General features: G+C 49.1%; 1 protein-coding gene across 1 annotated transcript; it reads left to right on the forward strand.

Annotated features, from left to right (window-relative positions):
- Positions 1-3,278: 3,278 nt before the first annotated feature.
- LOC126234271 (S-antigen protein-like) lies at positions 3,279-13,879 on the forward strand. The gene is made up of 2 exons (XM_049942962.1): positions 3,279-3,853; positions 13,813-13,879. The coding sequence occupies exons 1-2, from the start codon at positions 3,279-3,281 to the stop codon at positions 13,877-13,879; spliced, it is 642 nt and encodes a 213-aa protein (XP_049798919.1).
- The last annotated feature ends 612 nt before the right edge of the window (positions 13,880-14,491 follow it).

Below are 14,491 nucleotides of genomic sequence, written 5' to 3' on the forward strand. Positions count from 1 at the left end.
ACTGGAGGTCGGAGAGGAGGAAAAAAGAGGGTAGGGGGGATGGGCGTGGGAGGAAAAGGGAAAGGGGGGGGACAGGGGGCGCACCAAGAGGCACGAGACAGTCAGAGCAGGAGACAAAGAGGGAAGACAAGGCAGGAAGGAGTGTAGAGACACTGAAGGGGAGCAAAGGAGAGGGAGGGGGCGTAGGATGGGGAAAGCTGTTGAGGAGGGGGAGGAGAGGGAGCCCTGAGGAGGAGGCGGGAGGAAGGTGGGGTTAGAGTTCGTAGGAAAGGTTGATGTCAGGGCGTAGCTCATCATCCAGGAAGGGTAGATGCTGGTAGTTGTGTTGGGAAACGAGGTGGAGGGTGAGGAGATGGAGAGAGGGTTGGACACAATGGTAAAGGCACGGCAACAGGCTAGGGGTGGAGAGGAAGGGACACACCAGGAGGTGAGGGGGATTGAGTCAGCAGACAATATACAGGGTGCGGATGTGTTCAAGGAAAAACAGAAGGTGGGGAAAGGGGATGAGGTAGTAGAAGATGCCTGTGGGGGTCGGGAGGCGGATGCGGAAGGCTAGGCAGAGTGAATGACGTTCGAGGATTTGGAGGGCTTTATAGAACCTGGGAGGGGCGGAATTCCAAGTAACGCTGGCATAAGAAAGGATAGCGAGGGCTCCTGTTTTTTTTTTCTTTATCGTTATTTTAAAACCTGTAGAACAGGCAGGTTGTCAGCAGCATTCTACGCTGCTCTTCAGCCATAGAATAGAAAATGAGAAAAAACAGAAAAAATACGCATAAGTTACATTATGGCGGGTAATAAAACAGTAGACACATAAATACAAACACAGAGCCGTTCACACTCGACGATAATCCACACTACAAACTGTTGACACGACGCACGAACACTGAAGATGTCGATGGCACAGGTGAATGATGAAGTGTGATGGTGAAGACTGAACACAAAACACGACGGCACACACGAGACACTGATCTCCCACACGCGAATGTCCACGTAGCATGTGCGAGACCGGGGACCTGCCAAGAGGGGAAGAAGGGTAAGGGGGGGAGAGGGGAGAACAAAGATGCCAATGGCAGGGACGGGAGGAGGAGTAGAGGGATAGGAGAGGGGAAGCCTGGGGGAAGAGTGAGGAGAGATTGAGGAAGGTGGGAAGGGGGAGAGAAGGGAGGGAGGGTGCCCAAAGGAACAAACACAGGAAGAGGGAGGGAGGATCAAAGTTGGTATGAGTGGTAGATGGAGGGGAGGAGGACATCATCAGGGAGGGGGAGCTGGCGGAAGCCACCTTGGGAGAGGGTAAGCAGGGTGGAGAGATGGAGAGCAGCTGGGATGTGGGAATACAGGTGCGGCAGCAGGTGGGGGTGGGAGAGGATGGGGGAGACAAGCGGGTGAGGAGAATCGAGTTTACGGGAGGTGTAGAGGATCCGTATCCTTTCAAGGAAAAGGAGGAGGTGGGGAAACGGAATGAGGTCGTACAGGATCCACATGGGAGAGGGGAGACAGATGCGATAGGCGAGACAGAGGGCATGGCGTTCAAGGATCTGAAGGGATTTGTAAAAGGTAGGGGGGGCGGAGATCCAGGCAGGATGAGCATAACAGAGGATAGGGCAGATGAGGGATTTATAGGTGTGGAGGATGGTGGAGGGGTCTAGACCCCACATACGGCTGGAAAGGAGTTTGAGGAGACGGAGTCAAGAGCGTGCCTTGGCTTGGATTGCCCGGAGATGGGGAGTCCAGGAGAGGCGACGGTCAAGGGTGACGCCAAGGTACTTAAGGGTGAGGGTGAGGGCGATAGAACGGCCATAGATGGTTAGATAGAAATCGAGGAGGCGGAAGGAAGGGGTGGTTTTGCCTACAATGATCGCCTGGGTTTTGGAGGGATTGACCTTAAGCAACCACTGGTTGCACCAAGCGGTGAACTGGTCAAGATGGGATTGGAGAAGGTGCTGGGAACGCTGCAGGGTGGGGGCAAGGGCAAGGAAGGCAGTGTCATCAGCAAACTGGAGAAGGTGGATGGGGGTGACGGATGCGGCATGTCCGCCGTACAGAAGGGGGGAGAGGACGGAGCCTTGGTGGGGCACACCAGCGGAGGGAAAAAAGGTGTAGGAATCCGTGTTATGGGTGGTGACATAGGATGACGGTGGGAGAGAAACGAGCCGATCAGACGGACGTAGTTAATGGGAAGGGCAAAGGTTTGGAGCTTGAAGAGGAGACCGGAATGCCATATGCGGTCATAGGCACGTTCGAGGTCCAGGGAGAGGAAGATTGCGGAGCGACGGGAATTAAGCTCTTCTGAAGGGAGATGAGTGAGGTGAAGGAGAAGGTCATCAGAAGAGCAGGACGGCCGAAAGCCACACTGGTTAACGGGAAGGAGGCAGTGCTGGCGGAGATGCTGGTGGATGCGTCGAGTGAGGATGGATTCCAGGACCTTGGTGAAGGCCGAGGTAAGGCTGATGGGACGGTAGGAGGAGACGGCAGATGGCGGTTTGCCGGGTTTAAGGAACAGCAGGATATGGGAGGTTTTCCACAGGTCGGGGTAGTAGCTGGTGGACAGGACTACATTGTAGAGCCTGGCCAGGGTGGAGAGGAAAGAGACAGAAGCTTCATGAAGGTGTCGGTAGATGACACGATCGTGACCAGGAGTGGTGTTGCATTTTGTGCGGAGTGTAGCAATGAGATCCAGTGTAGTGATAGGGGCATTGAGTTCTGTGTGTGCAATGTTGTACAAGTAATGGAAACCAGGGGTGAGGGGAGGGACAGAGGTGTCAGTTCGATCGTGGACATCTGGGAAGAGGGAGTAATCGAACTGGGGATCGTCAGGGATGGAAAAGAATCAGAGAGGTAGGAGGCAAAGTGATTGGCCTTACTACGGGGGGCCAGGAAGGGGTGATCATCATGGAGAAGAGGATAGTAGGGGGAGGGTTTAGTTCAGGTAAGGGGACGGAAGGCTGACCAGAACTTGGACGAGTTTATAGGTAGGGTAGCATTTAAACGGGTGCATGTCGGTCGCCAGTCCGAGCGTTTCTTAGACACGAGAAAGTTTCGGATGTGTAGCTGGAGTTGCCTGTGGCGTCGTAGTGTGTCCAGGTCACACGTGTGGAGGAAGGCACGGTAGAGACGGTGGGATTCACGGAGGAGGAGGACAACCTGTGGGGGTAAGGTAGGACGGTGGGGGTGGATGGCGACAGTAGGGACGTGGGCCTCCACGGCCTCATACAAGGTCTGGGGGGCCGGGGGGCAGGGGGCCGGGGGGCCAGGGGGCCAGGGGTCCAGGGGGTCTGGGGATGGGGCCGGGGCTGGGACTGGGGGGCTGGGGGGCTGGGGTCTGGGGGGCTGGGGGGCCAGGGATCCAGGGGGGCTGGGGGGCGGGGAGCCAGGGGGCCGGGGGCCCAGGGGGCAGGGGGCTGGTGACCCGGGGGCGGGTGGCCGGGCCGGGACTGGGGAGGCAGGGGGGCAGGGGCTTGGGGGCCGGGGGGCTGGGGAGCTGGGTGGCCAGGGGGCCAGGGGCCCGGGGGGCCAGGGGGCCAGGGGGTCTGGGGGTGGGGTCGGGGGGGCCGAAGGGCCGGGGCCAGGGGGCGGGGGATGGAGGGCCGGTGGGGCCGGGGGGCCGGGGAGCCGGGCAGCCGGGGAGCCAGGGCGCCGGGGGGCCGGAGGGTGGGGGGCAGGGGGCTGGTGACCCGGGGGTGGGGGGCCAGGGCCGGGACCGGAGGGCAGAGGAGCAGGGGCCTGAGGGGGCCGGGGGGCCGGGGAGCCAGGGGGCCAGGGGGGCAGGGGGCTGTGGGGCCGGGGGGCCGGGGGGCCGGGGAGCTGGGGGCCGGGGAGCTGGGGGCCGGGGGGCCGGAGGGGGCTGGGGGCTGGGGCCGGGGCTGCTGCTGCCCTCCAAGCCAATGCTCCCAAAATCCAATCAATGTTCCGACAGCACTCTTCCATCAATTAGAAGACTGACTAGATAGAGAGCTAACACAACGAGAAAAATAGTGACATTTTGGGTTGTCGGGTGTTCTGCCGGATATGAGCGTCGTACTTGCACGATATTTCAGTCACGTAGCTCATAACCTTCATCAGGTGCGACCTGAGACTGCTCCTTGAGAGGACCTGGTCCAGTATTTATGCCTATGGCCTTTCCCCTCCACCAAGGGCTGCAGGCGCTTCCTCTGTGGTCCGCGCCCATTCCCTGCGACCTGCTGGAGCGTTGCTGCCCCGTTTTCCATACGTTGCGGTTCTAGGTGTTCCCTCTGTGGTCCGCGCCCACCAAACCTGCTCCTGGGGGCACGGACCACAGAGGAAGCGCCTGCAGCCGTTGGTGGAGGGGGAAGGCCATAGGCATAAATACTGGACCAGGTCCACTCGAGAAGCAGTCTCAGGTTGCACCTGATGAAGGTTACGAGCTACGTGACCGAAATATCGTGCAAGTACGACGCTGATATCCGGCAGAACACCCGACAACCCAAGACGTCATTAGATCGCCGGGAAAGCCTGAAGAGTTACGAGAAAAATAGTCTTTAACATACAGGAAAGTTGGGGTTGTTTGGGGGAGGAGACCAGACAGTGAGGTCATTGGTCTCATCAGATTAGGGAAGGACGGGGAAGGAACTCGGCCGTGACCTTACAAAGGAACCATCCCGGCATTTGCCCGGAATGATTTAGGGAAATCACGGAAAACCTAAATCAGGATGGTCGGATGCGGGATTGAACCGTCGTCCTCCCGAATGCGAGTCCAGTGTGCTAGCCACTGCGCCACCTCGCTCGGTAACGTACAGGAGGAAATTCACAATCATGCAGAGTATACATGGACTGCACAAAGAATTTCAGAAGCATAACACCTACAATTCATCGATATCGAATGGCAGTCCATAAACATCACCATGTACATGTCCTGGTCTCATTTATTGTATACTAATGATTGCTACATAAGAAATACGGCAGCGTAATGGTGTCAGAGACTTCCTTGACGGCGCAGTGTCTCTTTCTCTTCTCGTTATTTTTATAACGTCCATAGGGTGAAACTACGAACTATAAAAACTTCACTAACGTCACCCGGTAGAGAACCTGATATTACCGTGTCCCTTTATTCCGATATACAGAAAACAAATACGTCTGCATGTTGACATTGAGCATATTTGGCGAACCTATTAAATATAAAGGTACTGCCCCTTACGAGCAGGTGGCCAGTGATTGAAGTTATTTGCACAGACCAATGTAAAGTCTTGTCGCCTGTGCTGTAGGAGTACCATATCCAACAGACTATCTGTCACAAGAGAGGGTTCATATGTTGTTCTTTCATAAGCAGTTTGATACATTGATTGTTGCTTTGAGATATCGAAGAAGTATATGACTACAGTTGTGTACACATCCATACACTTTATTTTTCTATCATGACTTTGAGGTCTGTGTTAGGTGCTAACCCAACATTGGCACGTTTCGATCCATTGACTTTCACAGGAAGATGGACATCACATGGTGTAAACGATGCTGCTCCTGCAACACACGGGATACTTGAAATAAAAACAGAGGATGTGTTTCTGATTGAAAAAAATGTGGAGGACATCGCAACACATGGAAACTGGAATAGTTTGCTGCATTGTGGAGCGTTTCCAAACAACTGTCCAAAGCCGATAACCATTACATTTAATTCATCTTCGACATCGACAGGGTAAAATGGAAATACCGTGTGGTTAGGGCCTCCCGTTGGGTAGACCATTTGCCTAGTGCAAGTCTTTCGAGTTCACGCCACATTGGCGACTTACGTGTCGATGGGGATGAAATGATGATGGTAAGGACAACACAACACCCAGTCCCTGAGCGGAGAAAATCTCTGACCAAGCTGGGAATCGAACCCGGGCTGTTAGGTAAGACATGCTATCGCGCTGACCATTCACCTACCAGGGACGGACAGTGAAAGGGTAGCAGATGTCTCAGAGTTCTGTTTTTCAAAGAGACCTTGTGCATTCATTCCTCATATTGGTGGTGGATATTACACCCAGGTATATGAACATGGTTTCAGTGTCCTAGTGGTAGACCCCCTAAGATCCTAATCTTAGGGCACTGCATCTTTTACTTTTATGACTTACACTGCACAACGACATGTGGAACAAGGGGTATCCTCCAGGACTCAATACCATAGAGCATGGATAGTAAGCACAATTAGTTGCTGCAGACTTGTACTGACTGACACAAGTGATATGGACCATTATTCTCATTCCAATACTCTAACTGACATTCTGTGAAGACTGTTCCATGTGGGTCTTACTCACATCACTCATCCAATTACACATGATCTCTCTAGATGACTGCATCCTGTGGAGTTCAGCACTCCTTATTGGATCATGGTAAGTATGAGCCTGATACATTTGAGGGTATTGTGGTGATATAAAAGATGATTAAAAAGAAGAAGAAAGATATGATCTATGCATGATTGAGCTCCAGATGGAGAGAGTAAGAAACATTTGACGTAAACCTCTTGTGCAATAAAGTCTATTCAATTTTGTAGTGTTTGGATTCTGTACCAAAAAGGTACTGGGAAGTCATCTTGAAGTTTGTCACCATAGTGAATGGGACAGATAACTTGCAGGATGAATGTACATCAAGTGTTGGACATATATTTTCTGCATCAGAGTATTAACAGTGTTTCAGTCCACAAAACTATCTATCAGGAATCACACTGCTTCAATATCATACCACGCTTAAGTGCAGAGCTGTGTACCCTTAGGAGCGTGTGTTTATGTTCTATGATCATTTCTCTCTTCTCTGTATCTTCTTAGTGTCAAATCCAAACAATGCAACAATTTTTTCACTGAACATGTCGCCATTTGGCTAGATTGTTACTCAGCAAAATAAAAAACTACAGCAATCGTATAGACTTTATAGCACAAGTGATTTACGTGAAATACTTCAAGCTCCATTCATCTGGAGCTGCATTGTGCATAGACCACACGTTCCTCTTTCTTCTCAATCATCTATTATATCACCACAAAACTCCCAAATGTATCAGGCTCATATCAACTATAAATCAATAAGGGGTACTAAACTCCTCAGCGTGCAAGAATCTAGAGAGATCATATGTAATTGGATAGGTGATGTGGGTAAAATTTGTACAGAACAGTCTTCACAGAATGGCAGTTACAGTACTGGAAAGAGAATACCAGTCTGTATCACTAGTGACGGTCACTACAAGTTTTGAACGACTGAATGTGCATGCTGTCGGTGCTCCTCGGGATTCAGTCCTATAACTCATAAAAATGAAAGATGCACTGTCCAAAGATTAGGATGTCAGAGTGACTACCACCTAGGACACCGAAACAGCGGTCATATACCTGGGTGGAATATGCACCACCAATATGAGGAATGAATGCACAAGGTCTCTTCGAAGGAACACTAGGACATCTGCTACCCCATCACTGTGGAAGATAAGACTGAATGTAGAGGTCATCACCTTTGCACAGTTGTTTGGAAATGGTTCACAATGCCACAAAGTCATCCAGTTTCCATATGTTGCGATGTCCTCCACGTTGTTATCAATAAGAAACAACGCCTCTGTCTTTTATTTCAACCATCCTGGGCGTTGTGGGAGTAACATAGTTTACACCATGGGATATCCAGCTTCCTGTGAGAGCCAATGGATCGAAACTTGTTAATGCCGGTTTAGCACTGGACTCGGACTCGAAGTCATGATGGAAATGCAAAATGTATGGATGTGTACACAGCTGTAGTCATACATTCCTTCGATATCTTACAGCAAAAAACAATGTATGAAACTGCTTATGAAATAACAACACACAAACCCTCTCTTGTGACAGGTGGTCTGTGGGACATGGTCCTCCTACAGTACAGGCGACAAAACCTTACACTGGTCTGTGCAAACGACTTCAATCACTGGCCACCTGCTCCAATGGGGCAGTACCTGTATATTTAATAGGATCGCCACATATGCTCGATATCAACACACAGATGGTATTTGTTTTCGATATATAGAAAGAGAAGGACACAGTACTACGAGGCGTGTTTTTTAAGTAAGGTCCGTTTTGTTATAGACGCTAGTAGTTCGCGCGCATACCGCAACGAGCGCGCGCGTCGTGTACCAGCATGCCTCGGGAACAACTGTGCTCAGTTTCAGCTCTGTAGCTAACCTGTACGGTTCTGTTCTGTACTTTCAAAATGTTTAAGACTATCAACTCGCCCGCCACGTGTGAGGTTCGCTCAGTGATACGGTTTTTGTCAGCTAGGAACCTGTCTGCTGTAGAAATTCATCGTCAGATTTGCGAAGTGTACGGTGACACTGTTATGAAAGCAAAGTGTGTAAGTGGGCACGAGAATTCAAAGATGGCCGGGACAAGGTCCATGATGAGGACTGCTACGGTCGCACCTCTTCCATTACAGACGATTTGGTGGCTTCAGTTGAAGCGAGGATTCGTGAGAAAAGGCGCTTCACAATAACAGGCCTCTCAAACGAATTTCCTGACATGTCGAGATCAGTACTTTACAACATTTATTCTGAACGCCTAAAGTTTAGGAAATTGTGCTCCTGTTGGGTCCCGAAACTCCTAACAGAGGACCACAAAAACCAAAGATTTGAGTGTGCAATGAAGTTCTTGACTCGTTATCACGAAGAAGGTGACGGCTTCTTGACTCAGATCGCAACTGGAGACGAAACATGGGTTTCGCATATCACACTCGAATCGAAGCGACAGAGGATGGAATGGAGCCACACGCAGTCGCCTGTAAAGGTGAAGGCCAAACAGACTCTGTCCAAGCGCAAAATCATGGCTTCAGTGTTTTGGGATAGGCATGGTGTTTTGTTGGTCGACTTCATGCAACGAGGAACCACTAATAATGCAGAAGCATACTGCCAAACCCTGAGAAAGCTACGCAGAGCGATTCAAAACAAAAGGCGCGGCATGCTGACAAAGGGAATTGTCCTCCACTACAATGCAAGACCTCACACTGCAGGTCAGACCCGCAATTTGTTGGACAGTTTTGGCTGGGAAGTCTTAGACCACCCACACTACAGTCCTGATCTTGCGCCGAGCGATTACCATCTGTTCCTCCTCCTCAAACAACGCCTCAGTGGCAACCGTTACAGTGATGACGACGACGTGAAAACGGCAGTGAACTCTTGGTTATCGGAGCAAGCATTGAGTTTTTATGAAGAGAGTATTTCAAAATTGGTAGAGAGGTATGATGCGTGTTTGAACAAACTTGGCAACTATGTCGAAAATTAGAGTGAAGTATGTACTTTCTGGAAATGAATTTACTTTTTTGACATAATCTTTCGTTGTGTACTCATGTTCAAACGGACCTTACTTAAAAAACACGCCTAGTATCTTGCTGGATTGGATACTTGGCGACATTAGCGAAGTTTTTATTGTTCGTAGTTTTAATCTGTTATAAAAATAACGAGGAGAGAAAGAGACACTGCGCCGTCAAGGAAGTCTCTGGCACCAATTCGTTGTCGTATTTCTAACGTAGTAATCATAAGTATACGATAAATGAGACCAGGGCATACACATCATGATATATTTTATGGGCCGCAATTCGATATCGATGAATTGTAGGTGTTATGCTTCTGAAATTCTTTGTACAGTCCATGAATTTCTTCCAGCGTGTTACTGAACTATTTTTCTCGTTGTAATAGCTCTCTATCTAGTCAGCCTTCTAATTGATGGAACAGTGCTTTCGGAAGATGATGGGATTTCAGAAGAATTAGCACGGGTCTGTGACTTGGTGGGGGGACATCTGTCACTCGTGGAAATCATGAGGATTAAGACGCTGTATATCGACGACTGGAAGATTCATGAGAATATGGTAGGTGGGCGACACACTGAAGAAAGAGTTGAGGGGTGAGCTCTATACCACTTCTTCTAAGTGTTGTGGGCGAACATATTACAACCTCTCACAAACATCCCACAAAGTGGCTGCAGTGAGAAAGTTAGAAGCTAATACGAACATTTTTATCGAGAGACAATCAGCAGCAGAAATTCCGTCCTTTGTTTTCTCGATAAAAAAGAGACAACATTCTTCCATGTGGTCAGTGTATCCGAAAGTGGATGGAGTGACGTATTGTATTTACCTCGGCGACATTTATGCGCCCAGTCCTTCTGAGAAGGATAGGACAACTTTTGCGAGTCTGGAATCATTATCAGCTGTCCGGTACAATGAGCGGTGGGTTGTCGGCCGCTAGCTGTACAGACCTCATGTGGAAGCGGAGGTTCACGACTCGCTGGCTGCGGTGGGAGCTTTTCACGTGCGACCCGAAAGCGGAGGTGTCGTGTGAGTGGAGAAGAGGGTGAAACATCCTACGCTCCCCATACACAGAAATGGTCTCAGCAGAATTGTTTCAGGAGCAGTATAGCAGAATTCTAAGTGACTTACTTCCACCAGTACAAAAATACAACCGAGAGACAGAACGCAATTAACAATGGATGTCTTCAGCTATTTGACGATGGTTACCACCGATTTTGGGACCGGAGGAAGTGAATACCCAACCAGTGGGAAGCCTACAGAGACATCACGGAAGCATCTGTAACATTTACCTGGAGAGTGTAATCCGAGTGCAGCAAAAATATTACTCACCATGAAAAGGAACTCTCACGTTCAATTTAAGTAATTAGCCTATGAATCTGATATCAAGACGTGCCGCTGGGCAAGAGGAAGCGAGGGAGAGTCAAGAGTTGGAGCGGTAATCAGGCGTTTTTTCGTTCTGGCGAGATCTGTTAATGGAATTTCAATCTCCCACCTAAACAGGGAGAGATGATCAAAGTAATAAAATCGGTTATATTATCTAAATTACAAAGTGACACGTAGTATAAACCTGATGTTTACAACTTAACTTTGCTGTTACCTTGAGAGACTTGGAATGTGACGAGACATTTGTTTACTTTAAGAGAGTTGGAAAGTGAGGAGGCGTCCTGTGACAGACGTGAGCATGCTCTTAGCTCTCCGTCATGAGGCAAAAATGAGTTTAATATTATAGTCGTGTGGAGAAAGACGTGGCAGATATTAAGCTGCTGGGAACGGATTTTTCTTCCTGATCAGAGAATATAGCCTAGGTCATAGTGTTGTACAGGCTTTTCATAAGCAAGGATACTTTAGCGATATGAAAACGCGTGTCTTGCATCTACGTAAATACTCCGCAAGGCACCGTACCGCGCATGAAGGAGGGAACCATATACCACTACACGTCATTTGCTATTTCGCAAATAGAGCGAGGGAAAAACGTCTATCTACAAGTCTCCGTACGAGCCCTCTCATCTTACCTTCGTGATGTACGTACCTCTGCAATAGAAGAATCGATCTGCAGCCCGCCTCGCATGGAGGTTCTCTTAAATTCTACGCAGTAGTGCCTCCAGAAAAGCGTGTCGCTTCCCCCCCCCCCCCTCCCCCCACCCTAGCGATCCCTATTTGAGTTCACGAAGCATTTCCGTAATACTTGCTGCTGATCGAACCTACTGGTAACAAATATAGCAGCATACGTCCGAACTGCTTCGATGTCTTCCTTTAATCCCACCTGGTGGGCATCCCAGACGCTGGAGTACTACTTAAGAATGGGTCGCGCTAGTGTTACACTCCCGGAAATGGAAAAAAGAACACATTGACACCGGTGTGTCAGACCCACCATACTTGCTCCGGACACTGCGAGAGGGCTGTACGAGCAATGATCACACGCACGGCACAGCGGACACACCAGGAACCGCGGTGTTGGCCGTCGAATGGCGCTAGCTGCGCAGCATTTGTGCACCGCCGCCGTCAGTGTCAGCCAGTTTGCCGTGGCATACGGAGCTCCATCGCAGTCTTTAACACTGGTAGCATGCCGCGACAGCGTGGACGTGAACCGTATGTGCAGTTGACGGACTTTGAGCGAGGGCGTATAGTGGGCATGCGGGAGGCCGGGTGGACGTACCGCCGAATTGCTCAACACGTGGGGCGTGAGGTCTCCACAGTACATCGATGTTGTCGCCAGTGGTCGGCGGAAGGTGCACGTGCCCGTCGACCTGGGACCGGACCGCAGCGACGCACGGATGCACGCCAAGACCGTAGGATCCTACGCAGTGCCGTAGGGGACCGCACCGCCACTTCCCAGCAAATTAGGGACACTGTTGCTCCTGGGGTATCGGCGAAGACCATTCGCAACCGTCTCCATGAAGCTGGGCTACGGTCCCGCACACCGTTAGGCCGTCTTCCGCTCACGCCCCAACATCGTGCAGCCCGCCTCCAGTGGTGTCGCGACAGGCGTGAATGGAGGGACGAATGGAGACGTGTCGTCTTCAGCGATGAGAGTCGCTTCTGCCTTGGTGCCAATGATGGTCGTATGCGTGTTTGGCGCCGTGCAGGTGAGCGCCACAATCAGGACTGCATACGACCGAGGCACACAGGGCCAACACCCGGCATCATGGTGTGGGGAGCGATCTCCTACACTGGCCGTACACCACTGGTGATCGTCGTGGGGACACTGAATAGTGCACGGTACATCCAAACCGTCATCGAACCCATCGTTCTACCATTCCTAGACCGGCAAGGGAACTTGCTGTTCCAACAGGACAATGCACGTCCGCATGTATCCCGTGCCACCCAACGTGCTCTAGAAGGTGTAAGTCAACTATCCTGGCCAGCAAGATCTCCGGATCTGTCCCCCATTGAGCATGTTTGGGACTGGATGAAGCGTCGTCTCACGCGGTCTGCACGTCCAGCACGAACGTTGATCCAACTGAGGCGCCAGGTGGAAATGGCATGGCAAGCCGTTCCACAGGACTACATCCAGCATCTCTACGATCGTCTCCATGGGAGAATAGCAGCCTGCATTGCTGCGAAAGGTGGATATACACTGTACTAGTGCCGACATTGTGCATGCTCTGTTGCCTGTGTCTATGTGCCTGTGGTTCTGTCAGTGTGATCATGTGATCTATCTGACCCCAGGAATGTTTCAATAAAGTTTCCTCTTCCTGGGACAATGAATTCACGGTGTTCTTATTTCAATTTCCAGGAGTGTATTTACACCGTGTCCTTTATAGATGAGCTACACTTTCCCAAAATACTTCGAATAAAACGAACTGGAGCATTCGCCTTCCCAACCTCACCGTTTGCAACGTTATGCCCAGATATTTACTCAGTGCGACTATGTCAAGCAACACATTACTAACGCTGTGTTCGAACGTTAGACGACTGTTTTCCCTACTCATCCGCCTTAACTTACATTTTTGTATATTTAGAGCAAGCACTCATTCATCACACCAACCACACATGACAGTTTAACTAAATGAGTTGAAAAAGGAAGGTCAAGAAAGATACCAAACCATCATGACGCTCACCTCTTAGAAATATGTTCCATGCAAGAACTTGACCTTTAGAGAGCACAGTTAGCCGATGTGAAACACTTTTCCCAAATACAGTCAGATCTGTCAGATCAACAAACATCATTGGATCATGAAGCTGCAAAGAAGTATACGGCCGACCCGACAACGCTGTACGCAGAGTTTGAAAACCGATTTGCAAATTTCAAAGACATGGAAACTGTTGTCATAGCTCAGCCTTTCCGAAAGGTGGATGTGGGAGATATTTCAAGTAAAATGAGTACTCTGTTCTCTTGTAATGTGACTGGATCTGAAGAGGAAATAGTTCGGTTTCAAAATATATACTTGAAGTCAGAATACAATTAAGACAACGTTCGAAAATTTGTAAGTGTAAAAACCTAGCCTAACATTCTAAAAGTGGTAGTGTGTGTTTTATCGTTTTTCGGATTAACTTATCTATCCGAGGCAGCGTTTTCAGTGATGAACATTCCGAAATTCAAGCGTAGAAATAAACTGACTGATACTCATCTTGCAGACTGTATAATGTTGGCTATGCAGATCATTCACCAGATTATAATAAACTTGCGAATGATATGCAATAAATATTTTTCCAACTTTTATGATGGTGTCTATTTTAATTTTTTTCACGTGTGTAATGTCTTAGATATTGGGTAGTAAGCTACAACTTTTGGTGCAGAGAAAATTACCTTTTATGTATTTTGCGTAACTGAAATGATTAATTTTGGTAAGGAAGTTGTTTTGTACTTAAAACTTTACGAACATTTAATTCAGTAGATTTGTAAATGGATTAAATTTCGTATAATAGAACTCATGCCTGAGAAGGATAAACACCCCTGGGCCACGGCAATTAATAAGATCCTAGTCTCTGATTCGGACAAATCGAAGTGTCTACGCTCCCACCATGACCCGAAGAAACACATTCAGTAAAAAGGACTTCAGTACATATTTCCGTTTGTTTTGTTGTTTTAAGTGTGTAAATATGTTTGATGTGCTTAGCAGAGTCATTCAGTGTATTTAAGTAAGAACTTCTTTTGTGTACATTATTTGTTAAATGAAATGTATCCAGAACACAGAGTAATGAACTTCCTTCATTTCAGTGAATGTGCTGTACACAATGTACTCAATTTAGTTGTAGTCTAGTAACCTACGTATGAAGATGTATTAAAGCGGTTATTAATTTCCTTTACTAAGCA

Source organism: Schistocerca nitens, chromosome 2, assembly GCF_023898315.1.
Source record: "Schistocerca nitens isolate TAMUIC-IGC-003100 chromosome 2, iqSchNite1.1, whole genome shotgun sequence".
Lineage (NCBI taxonomy): Eukaryota > Metazoa > Arthropoda > Insecta > Orthoptera > Acrididae > Schistocerca > Schistocerca nitens.

What these genes read in the sequence shown, in the direction of transcription:
- LOC126234271 (XM_049942962.1), top strand. Translation starts at nt 3,279, where the DNA reads ATGGGGCCGGGGCTGGGACTGGGGGGCTGGGGGGCTGGGGTCTGGGGG. An exon ending in GGAGGGGGCTGGGGGCTGGG is followed by an intron (nt 3,854 to 13,812) that starts GCCGGGGCTGCT and finishes CTCATCTTGCAG; the next exon opens with ACTGTATAATGTTGGCTATG.